At 37.3% G+C, this 12,114-nt stretch overlaps 1 protein-coding gene across 14 annotated transcripts in view; it reads right to left on the bottom strand.

Moving 5' to 3' along the window:
• CTNND2 (catenin delta 2) overlaps positions 1 to 12,114 on the bottom strand; it is a 622,619-nt gene that overhangs the window by 293,230 nt on the left and 317,275 nt on the right. For all 14 annotated transcript variants that reach the window (XR_016465049.1, XM_090137091.1, XM_090137090.1 and 11 more), the window contains 2 exons: positions 4,193 to 4,227; positions 3,594 to 3,710 (listed from right to left, as the gene is read on the bottom strand). Coding sequence is in view for 13 of the 14 variants with exons in the window: in XM_090137091.1 (XP_089993217.1) it covers positions 3,594 to 3,710; positions 4,193 to 4,227 (152 nt within the window). In the remaining variant the exon portion in view is untranslated. The remainder of the gene's footprint in view (positions 1 to 3,593; positions 3,711 to 4,192; positions 4,228 to 12,114) is intronic.

Raw genomic sequence — 12,114 nt, 5'->3', positions numbered from 1 at the left:
CCTGTGCCTGCTACATGACCATTTTTTAAAAATAGTTCTGAGAAAGTCAGAGTGCATAAAACTGAATCATAAGGATTCTGACTACAGAAACACTAATCCTCTTCAAAGGTAAAGCTACCAACAGATTAACTTGTTACACTAGGTGCACGCAGTTTGGGAAAAGAAGCTGTGGTCACATCCCCAGGGAAACTTTCATATCATCATTTCAAAAATCAGCCTCAACTAGGCTAGACCTGACACAGCAGGATAGAAATGTTCTCCTCAGAGTTAGCCTAGTGACATAAAATACAGCTATGCATTCAAAATGCAGAAGTAAAATCAGGTAAAATTGTAAATTCAAGACTACAAAAGCTAAGAGATGGCACATAATGATGATTTTTCTGAATTATCACTCTTCCTCTCCCTCCCTGTCTTATGGACAGTGCACACAAAAATGCAAACCTATTCAGTGTTGCATGATTGCTTCATTCTTCATCATTCCACCTCAGGCCTTCCTTGAAAATGGTCCAATACAAAGGAAAAAAACTCTTGTGGATTACCCTATGACACTCAATACTCAAGTTCCAATGCATCACAAACAATGCTTTTTATGAAGTGAGACGTTTATTTCACTTCCTATGTAGAAACTGAACGAATTGCAATGAAAACTGTCTATGAAATGCAAATATTATGAGATAATCCAGAGTAAGTCCTACATTTCCCTTCATATAACTTTTCGTATATTTGAGACACTGCTACCACAGTTCTACTAGATGTGTTTGTTCTCAACACACCTGTGGATGAGCCATTAACATATAAAACTATGTACTGGAAAAAGGTAACTTGAATGATTTCCTAACTATCACATCAGAAGTTTACGATGCAAAGTGAGAAGCTGAACTATTAAATACGTAATTTTTGTTTTCATTTAATATCTATGCTCTCATTGTGTAGAGAAGTTAGTAGTGCTCAAGATGAAATCACAGAATCATAGAATCGCAGGGGTTGGAAGGGACCTCAAGAGACTGAGTCCAACCCCCTGCTACAGCAGGTACAATAGGTCACACAGGTAGGCATCTAGACAGGTCTTTAATATCTCCATAGAAGGAGACTCCACGACCTCTCTGGGCAACCTGTTCCAGTGCTCTGTCACTCTTACCACACGGAAATTCTTCCACATGTTAGTATAGAACTTCCTATGTTCAAGACTTAGGCCATTGCTCTTTGTCCTATTGCATCACCGAGAAGAGCCTGGCCTCATCCAGCCTTGCCTCCCAGCTCCCTTTAGGTATTTATAAACTTTTATTTGATCCCTTCTCAGTCTTCTCTTCCTCAGGCTGAAGAGACCCAGGTTACCAAGCCATTCCTTATAGAGGAGGTGCTCCAGGCCCCTTACATTGTTGTGGCCCTCCATTTGATTCCTGGATCCCTGTCATTTTTGAACTGGAGAGCCCCAAACTGGACACAGTAGTTTAAATGCGGCCTCACCAGTGCAGAGTAGAGGAGGAGACTTCCCTTGACCTGCTAGCCACACTCTTTTTAATGCACCCCAGGATACCACTGGCCTTTTTGGCCACAAAGGCACACTGCTGGCCCATGGCCAACCTGTTACTGCACCATCTAAACCTTAGCTGTAGGGTAAATGAAGCACTGACAGAAAATGTACAAAACAAAACATGATAATAATTGCTGTAGAGTACAGTCACAAGAAAAAAAAATATTTTGCACAGGCAGTCTTGATAATGGTGCTTTTAACTTTGCAAGCAGAACATCATTTTAACTGATGTATCTGTTAAATTTTATTCTAAATTGAGAACAGACTCCCAAACAAAAAGAAAAATCCAGTGTATGACATCCTGACTGCATTTATGATTGATTAACTGCAACTATTGGCACATATATCTGATTCTTAATTAACAAACATAAATAGCAAGCGGCAATCTATTTTCACTGCATTCCTATTTGATTCCTATCTTTCTGTGACGCTCCTCAGAAATTTGTTGAATACCAGTTACCTTCATCTACCCAGACTTCTTTCTACCTACTTTCCTCATCCTTCCCTAACATTTTTCTTAGTTTTCATCTCTTCATCCAGTTTCTGCAATGCCCAGCCAAGGGGGCTTCTAGCTTTCAACCTTCCCTATTGCAGTCCACACAGATTCATTTTTCTATCTAATGTATGATAACAATTGTGATCAGGCATTCAGTCTATTTCTTCTCACTCCAAAATGAATACAACAGAGTAAGAGGTGAAAAACTCAGGGCAACTTATAAGGGCTTAAACTGTTGCATCATGATTTCCCAACAGAAAATTTTTCTCAGGTCAAAGAGCATCTTACCAAAACTGTTAGTGATATTGTTGGCCCAGTAATCTTGTGTACATGAAAAGTGAAAAACTATCTACTGTCCCAGATTGCAAATCTTGTTTTAAAATAATGAAAAATGTTCTGACAAATTAAAATTTTGCATTCAGCCTTGCACTGCTTTGCTTTCACTTGAAATGATGACGACATTTCAGGTGACAACTCACCATTACTTTGCAGAAGGCTGCTGTCACATTCCATTAGCCTTTCCACAGGAAAGGGAAATCATTCCCTTTGTTTTTAAGAAAGCTGAATTTGGGCAGCCACCCTGAAAGATGTGATTCAGTCACAGGGTACTAAGCAGCAAGGGACTGAAGAAGACAAAAATGGCTCAAGGGAGCATAGAGGAAGACATACAGAGGAATACTAGAGAAAACTGAAAAGCCAAGGTAACGTCAGGAGCAGCAATAGGAGTGGTGGGAAAGTGTGTATAGTTTGTGGCAGACAGGAACAGTGTATCAGAAAGGAGACTGAGGAAAAGCAAAGGAAAATAGGGAACTAATTTGCATCTTCAGTGCCCATTGCCACATCTCATATCAGACTTATCAGCCTGTTGGAAAGCTTTGTCTCAGTGTATGTGACTTTGGAGCACATGCATTTGTAGATATCTGCTCTACAAATACACTGGGTGGCACGTCCCTGTTCCTTACTCACTGCAGCTTTGATTCACTTCTCCACTCAAAGCACTCTTCTGCAAACAAAAACAGCTGCCAAATGACCAGTGAACCAACATCTGAGAAAAGGCCTCAGCTTTTCTGCTGCTGCTGGCGTTCTGTGCATCATCCTTTAATAGTTCAACTATTATGGCCCATTTATCCATTTGAAAATTTTGGTCCTAGAGAGTATTTGCTACTAGCTAAAAAGTGACATCACACCACCTCACATTTCATTTACTTCTTTTGCATACTGAAGCAATGCTGCTTTAAAGATGCTTTTGTAGTGATGATGTTGAAGTCTTGTGTCATGACCTTGTAATGCAGTATGGCCATACTGCAATTTCTAAATGTATTTCTTAAAATATATTCCATGGTGCTTCTGCCCACAGACTGCCAGTGAAATTCTCTCAATTACAAAGAAAATCAAAAATCAAATTGGAAATGCAGGGAGGCAATTTTCCTGCTCCCAGCTACATTGTCTTCTGCTGATTTGAGAAAATAATGAGAAAAACATTCTAATACATGTGTTCAGTTTTAAAGCATGAAGTATTACAAATAACTGTGGGTTCTGAAAAGCACATTTTTAGCAACTTACTTTCACTGGCTGAATAGTCCTGTGGATCAAGTATCCCTGATTCTTGCAGTGATCTAATACAGGAGTCCACCAGCTCCAGACCTGTAGTAAGCTCATCTTCTATATCCTTCTGACCATCTGTAATAACATTTACATAAAAAAGTATAAGAAAAGCAAAAGATAAAACTAATTACATGCTATCATGTACATATATCAGTTATATCTGATAAAGGAATGGAAAACACACCAAAATGGCATATTCAGAGCAGGCTGGCCACACTGATCCAGGAGAGTTATGCTGCCCTTTATAAGTTTGGCTTTGGATTAATAAAAGCAAACTAAGAAAGCACAGGTCTTATCTTAAGAAAAACCTAGAGACCAGTGCCCTCTCTCAAAACTTTGCTTTATTTTATCTATGTAGATGCTCCATTTGCCAACCCTAACCACTTTTGCCAAGTTCTACTATTTTTTCATCAGAGTTTTCAAACACTAGAAAAGAAAACACCCAACAAGCATATAAATGCATGCTGTTCTCCCCTCTACCTTATTTGGGAAGCATATTTATGGGAGAGAATATATGTAGTACTCTATATGTAGTACTCTAATGATAAGTTTATTACCTTGTGTTTGCCAGTGAAACTGCTCTTCTGTTGAACTGCAAAAAAAAAGAAAAAGTGTTAATTTTTTATGAAATGATTCAGTACTGTGTCACCAATACGCAGATCTAGATATTTTCTGAAGAAACTGATCTGAGAATAAATAGCAGAGTTTATGAAGCATTATTTTATGTATATTCCTTTTTCTTTTTTGTCAGGAATAACTTGCACAACATTCATTCAGCAGGGAAAAATAAACTATTTCTTACCTAAATAATTTAAAGTGTACATACAAAAACCACTCTTTTAGTCTGGATGTAGAAATTACACTGTTGCAAAGCTAAATTGTCAACATTTTGCAACTTGTGGAGATCCTATTTCTCTAATTTTTTTTTGTTTTTTTAGACTGCTTTCTCAAGTGAGCAGTTACCTCTGTTTTTTTTTTAATGAATTTACATGCATTGTTCCTGGTTCTACTTAGGTACAATTTTATTATTCAAAACTGCAGCTAAGTTAATTCAGTTGGCCTGCACAAGAAAGTAAATTTAGAAGCATTTGTGCTTTCATATATACAAGCACTTAAGCAATGGAAGGTCTTAATTTATAATAACGTGGGTGTACATTAGAATATAGGTTAGATTTGCTTTTTTTTTTTTTTTTTCTTTTTTTTGTTCTCCTTAATGGATAAAATGAAGGATATATTCAATTATGCAATGTGTACACTTTACTCAGAGGCATGATGTGCCCATCCTTCGCTACAGATCTTTCTTACATGCCAAGAATATAAAAAGGTTTGAAGTCATTCATAATACTTTTAATAATAGTGAATTGATTATTATAGCCATGATTAAAACCTTTTGCTGTACATCTTTACACCTACTGGCAAAATAAAAATCAACAGGAACAACAACAAAAAAAAAAACAAGACAAATTATTTTGAAGGGTTCAAATAAAACAAATATTTATTTCTGATGTCAAGAAATTTTCTGGATGAAAATAACCTAAGTTAATTATTGATCAAATTTGGTAGGTTTTTTTTTTTTTTTTTTTTTTTTTTAAGGATAATTGCCTAATTTACATATAAATAGTACTAAAAGCATGTTTTAATTTCCAGCTGGCATCACAAGTGTTAATTTGACAAATTCAAATCTACAGATCATCATTAATTTCCAAATATCCTCCACCTGTGGCTTATTTTGATGCACTGGTGTGGAGTTTCATAGATTAAGAAGCTAGTCCTTCGATCACACACTCAGCTAAAATGTTTGCACTCGAGTGCATTGAAGCTAATAATATTGAAGATAAACACAGCCAGAGTCCTCTGGCAAATAATTATGGCAAAGTACTGAACTGAAGAGATGACTTTAATTGAAAATGCCTTTTCAAATGTAGCCTTGACCCCATTTGGTGGTGACAAGGGACAGTGGCTCTTTTTGCAGTTCTGTTTGCCCAACTTGTCAAACTGAAGGTTCAGTTGGCACCTGCAGGCGTTTCAAAGCAAAGTGAGCAACTTGAAAACACTCTGCCTTTCTGGAATTAGGGTCATCCATAATATGCAGCATATATTTCCCAACTATACAGTCCCACCTCCACAATTGAATTTTCTACATAAGTGATAGATACCACGTCAAGTGACACCACAAAATTCAATACCTCTGGTGGCTTTCTTGCTGGCAAAACAAATTCCTCAATCTTGTTGGCAACAACACTGAGTGTCATCTCATCCACATCAGTGAGAAAAGAAAAATCCAAGTATGTGCACAAAGAGTGAGCAATCATCTTCAGGAATTCCCTTTTTAAGCAGTAGTTCATATAAAATGTACAACCTTGTTATCTGCATGGTACAGATAGCATGAAGGGAGTAGTGTCTGATCAGTAGCGATCATTTAGTGCATTCATCTGAAGAGTTACAAAATGGGAAGGTCTAAGAAAGGACTACAGCAAAATTTAACTATATTTTGGCTTTTCTGGTTTTAGTCAATCTTCGTTTAAAGACACAGCAATGTTCTTTTAATATATACTGTAACTTCCATAGTGAACAAAACAGACTTACGAACAAACTTTTCATCCTAATGAATCCAAACTTGTGATTCAACATATTAAAAGTGTTTAAATTTAGATACCCTGATATATTTTGATTTGGTTTGTTTTGGTTTTGTTCCTACACTTTTTGAAAAACAATTGTTTCCTGCTCTTGGCCAGAAGAGGATCCTGGCTGAAACAACCAAGAGTGCCTTGCATGGAGTCTATAGACTTGTCACACAGGCGTGTCAAATCTGCATCACTGAGTAAGATCCCTTCTCTGTGCTTCTCTTTTAGATGTTTTCTAGCTTTAAAACAGAGATCAGGGCAATTGAAGGTATGCTGACATCAAATACTTAAAAAAAGCCCAGCAAAATAAATAAAAAAGGTATTTTCATCTTGATTAATTTTTCAGCACATTGAGCAAAATAAAGCTTTATGCTTTGTAGTTTTCCTACAGATGAGTTTATTGTTCCTGTGCCTCATTATAAAAATATGCAAACTCTACCAACTTTGACTGAGAAGTCAATAAAACTAAAGTACTTTTTTGAGAAGTTCTGAACCAATCTTCTCTGAGCTCAAGGAGGAAGATTTTAACCAGCACTACATTAGTATAGTATAAGGAAATAGTAACATAAAATATAATTTTAATATTAAATCAGGGAGATGTAATTATTAGCTCCCTTAACCCAAAACCATAAAACAAATAAGTAACATATTTTTGCTGCATTCCCCTCATCACTGGTAGTCGTTTCATCCTATATATATTTCAAATGCTCCAGTACAAATAAGATGAGAATTCTACTTCATTCTATTAGTGTTATACAAAAAATCCTGTGTCACCAAGCAACTATACAGAATTTTGATGCAAACACATTTATATTGTCTTCAGAAATAGAAATTATTGAAGAAAATACCTGGGAAGCAAAATAACATAAAAAATGAGGAAATAATGCTAAACAAAAGAACAATGACAGCAACAAAAAATTGAGATTTCTTCATGAAAATAAATGAATGTTCTTCATGTTCATCTTGAAACTGGTGAACATATCTTCTCTAAGTATGTGTTACGCTATGCTCAAAATTTTACCCTTAATAGCTATCTATGCAAGGAAATATTCCAGTAAAAGTTCTTTTATCTCCCAAGGTAAATATGAACAAAGTGAATGTCCACAGAGTTGTTATCTTGACTCCAGCTGAACTTAAGCATTCTGATGTCTTCACTCAAGCTAAGAAGACAGAAGGAAGATGCACACAGTGTGCCTATTTGCGGCAGATTACATGAACAGAATACTCTGGCAACTCCACCTGTCTCTGCAGTTTGGAAAGCTCAGGATTACACGGAGTTGCAACTATGCCAAGTTTCTATAATCCCAAGGATGTCTGACTATTCCCAAAAGTTTGTTTTTGGGTATGGACAAAAAAAAATCACTATCTGAGCTACAGTATGCCTAAAAGCATACAGCAAATGGGGCCTTTGGGAGCCTCAATTAATTTTTCATGTATCTCAAGCAAAGATAAAGAGAATGGGTGTCCTCTTCAAGTGGACTGGCAGAGGAGATCCACAGAGATTTGCTCCATAGAGGTCACCAAGCTGCCCCAGAGCAGCCAGCACCAACAGAAGTTTCAAAGCAAGGTGAGCAACTGATGGCTATCAAACTCCTCCCCCTACAATTTACAGGAGTCCACAGCCATTTTGGTGGGTTACATGTGAACAATCAAAGTTTCCAAATCTCACTTTTCTGGGCCATGCGCATGAGACATATTTACATAAAATAACCTTCACTGGAGGTAACCAAGAGGTGGGGAACACTTTGGACCACTTTGGCAGAAGAAAATCTGCCCAAGATATCCTTAGACAGTCATAGGGTCTGGATAGATTCCCAAGGATTGTCTTTCAATGCAGGTGCCAGAGGGCAGTGAGGGTAGGCTTCTTCATAGGGATGGTGAGCAGGGGGCTGGGGTGGTGGCAATGCAGAGATCTCTGGGAGGTGGGGCAGGGTCTGTGTCGGGATTGGGTTCCAAAACAGTGACCAGAGGCAGAATGAGAAAATTCACTTTCTTTGTCTCCCCCACACAAATATATTGGTGCAAATGAACATCAGTGCACACGGCTATGTTATTCAAGTCACATGCCTTATTGATCTTTAACAGAGCACTGCAACGAAGACCCTTAATTCTTGGTGGGAGAAAGTTCAGGACTTCAGGTCACTCTGTCTGGAACATCTCTCGATTTATCACAGAGCCCGCATACACATTTTAAGGGCAAACCCACACTGTTGTATTCTTTTGATTACCCAAGAAGCGCTCATGTGCCTCTTGTGTGCAGAAGTCATTAAGTTTCCACTTGTCATTCCGTTTTTGAGGAAGTGCTGCAATGATCTGCTACATAAAATGTTTCTTTCTTTTGTTTTCTAAAACAATTCATGAAATTATATCTAACCCTACTATGCAATAGCTATAAAAGGACTTTTACGAGGAGCAGTATCAGCTACAATCTTTTCAATTACTTTTGCAATGGAGCCTCACAAACATAGCTGTATATAATTACAGGCAGATACTGTCTCACTGATTTTTAAATTGCTATTCTGGAAGTTCTCATTTGTGGAAGGTGGAACAAAAAAGACTCTGAGACATTTCACAAAAGCATGGAGGTTGAGAAGCACTAATATTTTGGTTCAAGCAAAGGAGGAACAGTTTTTAATTAATCAGTATATTTTCTATAATATTGTGTAAATATGCCAACCTTTGGTATCAAATGTCTGAGGAAAAAAAAAGAAAAAAAGAGCTAATTATAAATCTGATATAATTTTTATCAATTACCACAGAAAAAGGTCCTAATTGCCACCCAGTTCCATACTATTTCTTACTTGCCCAATTTAAATTATGTCAGAATTTCTGACTGCAATAATCACCTCTATAAATGGGACACAGTCATCTCTCCTAAATCACACTCTATTAGTCAGCTATGGTATCAACTCAGCTGTCACATCAACAAGTCCTTTTGATGGTCCAACAAATCTAATTTAACACTTTACAACAGTCATCAAAACTGTAAAAAAAAAAAAAAAAAAGTAATAAACAAAAAGCCCCACTCCTCAAATTCCCTAATACTTTACTCATCACTGATTTTTTTTTACCCTTTGAATTTCAAAGAAACTTTAAAAATTGTTACAGATTTCCTCACAGATTACAGTGCCAGAAAACTGGCATAGTCTCCTTCTGTATTCAGGACCCATCTGGATGCCTACCTGTGCAACCTATTGTAGGGAACCTGCTTTAGCAAGGGGTTGGACTCAAGGATCTTTTGAGGTTCCTTCCAAGCTTTGCAATTCTGTGCAATTCTATAGAATTGTAGGGGTTGGAAGGGACCTCCAGAGATCATCGAGTCCAACCCCCCTGTGAGGAAATCTGTAACAATTTTTAAAGTTTCTTTGAAATTCAAAGGGTAAAAAAAAATAAGTGATGAGTTTTTTTTTTTTTTCCTAGACAAATTTTTACAATTCCCCAGGTTTTAGAATATAAATAGCAGAAATCTGAGGCTCTAGGATGAGTGTTTAGTATTTATTTTCAAAGATACAGGGAATTATGCACAAAATTTCCTTAAGATCTCAAAACTGATGCAGCAATGTGCAGACATGCTTTCCTTTAAAAGTGACTTTTTAAAAATGTTTCGGCTTGTTTATTTCCATTTTTCATGCACTGATTATGCTTAGTAATAGACATTCTATTTCTTCTTACTTAACTGAGATTTAATGTTCAACGTGCTGCAGTAGTATGAGCACAATGTAAATGCAGAATATGTACCTTCAGCAGTTTTGCTCTCTGCCCGGACTACTACTGATGTGTTCACAAAGCAGGCAGCAAGGCTGCTATTTAATGGAGAGAGCATAATATAGTCCATTTCCCTATAGTTTTTATCCTCCTGAAGTAGTCAACAAGAGGATCAATTCTAACTGGTCTAGTATTAGACATGGAGGTTGGTGGCCCTGCATTCAACATGGGGGTTGGAGCTTGATGATCCCTGAGGTCCCTTCCAACCCAAGCCATTTTATGATTCTATGAAAAACATTTACTGAAGTTTTGATCGAACTTAGCCAGTTGGAAACAAAACACTTGCTACTTAGCTTGCCAGAAGCATCCAGTTTTCTTTAGTTTCAGTTTTGCCATTAGTTTCGTATGTGATAATGCAGAGAGAGAATCACAGAAAACTCTCTGAAATGTACCACGGAGAAGAATTTGAAGGATGATACATTCAAATCCTTGTTGTACTTCATTTTAAACTTGGAAGCAATAATAATATTAGAGAATCTAGAATTACATAACTCCCATTTTTATTCTTCCTCAGATGCCCATTTTTGTCTCCTGGGGCAGATGGGGTACAGACTTAGGAATACTCTAATTATGAATCAATAAAACCATTCTTATGTTCTTATTTAGAGAAGCTAAAATCAAATCAAATTAATTCATTGTGTAATTTCCCTTAATTCATAAAATAATTAAGAAAAAAGATGATGGTTCACAAATAGGAGGATTTCTGATAAGATAATAATGTAGTTCTCCCTGTTTGCTTCATTAGCTATTTTTATTTAGGTAAGGAGTTCATATTCAAACTGCACTACCTGAACAGGAGCACAGTGAAAATTTAACTATGCTTTCAGAGAGTATCGGTTTGGAGAGCATTGTATTATTGTATTTGTTCAGCCACAATGATGGATCTCATCAAGCATCTAAATGATAGATTCATGCAATCACACAGGAGCTTCCCTGAAAGTAACGCCTTCTATTTTATGATGTTGGCCCACAATATCATAGGCAGATGTTGGTGGTAGGGCAGTAGATGTTGAACCTTTCCGCCAACATTCCATTCCATTTTGTTGCCCTGTGACAGATGGCAGCAGAGGGGCAGTCTGACATGGAAGTGAGGATAAAGAAAGGTGTGTCACAGAATTCCCCCATGCAGAAAAAATTGAAACCATTGATATTATTCATTGATGCTCGGTGAACATTTTTGGATACCGAACAGTTAATAGCACAGTGAGGCAGTGGGTGGTGCATTCCAGCAGTGGTGACAATGATGTGAAAGACAAGCCACATTCCGGAGGGCCATGCACAGCTGTCAGACCACAAAGTAACGAGCGTCTCAATCAGCTCATCAGCACAAACTACCAGACTACAGCCAGGGAACTCTGTACAGAGCTGAATATCAGCTTCAATACTTTGAAAATGATGGTGGCAATATTATAGTATCACAGAATTTGTGCCAGATGGCCCCCACAAATGCTCACACAGGAACAGAAAGAACACTGCTGATTGTTTCCTGGTTGCTTCATTATTGGTGATGAAACATAGTGTCAACACTATGGGCCAAAACCAAAATGGCAGTGCATGGAGTGATGACATGTGAATTCACCATCAAAGAAAAAGTTCAAGATGCAGCCCTCAGTAAAGTGATGTGCATTGCCTTTTGGGAAAGGAAAGGGAAGGGAAGGGGAAAAAAAAAGGGAAAGGGAAATGGAATGAGAAAAGAGAAAAGAGAAAAGAGAAAAGAGAAAAGGAAAAGGAAAAGGAAAAGGAAAAGGAAAAGGAAAAGGAAAAGGAAAAGGAAAAGGAAAAGGAAAAGGAAAAGGAAAAGGAAAAGGAAAAGGAAAAGGAAAAGGAAAAGGAAAAGGAAAAGGAAAAGGAAAGGGAAAGAGGTGATCCTTCTGGATCCAGATTTGGTGCCTTCTGACTTCCATCTGTTTGGGATGGTGAAAGATGGACTGTGTGGGCAACATTTTCCTAGCAGTGACGCTATCACTGTAGTTGTGAAATAGTGGTTCACCTCCTTTTGTGCACAATTTTATAAGCATGGCAAGAAAGCTCTTGTTCATGTTTAATGAAAATGCATTGCTAATGGTGGTGATAATGTTGAAAAATAGTGT

This window comes from Phasianus colchicus, chromosome 3 (genome assembly GCF_987193195.1).
Source record: "Phasianus colchicus chromosome 3, bPhaCol1.hap1.1, whole genome shotgun sequence".
NCBI lineage: Eukaryota > Metazoa > Chordata > Aves > Galliformes > Phasianidae > Phasianus > Phasianus colchicus.
Note: the sequence above shows the minus strand (reverse complement) of the source record. Positions and strands in the feature narration are given on the sequence as shown.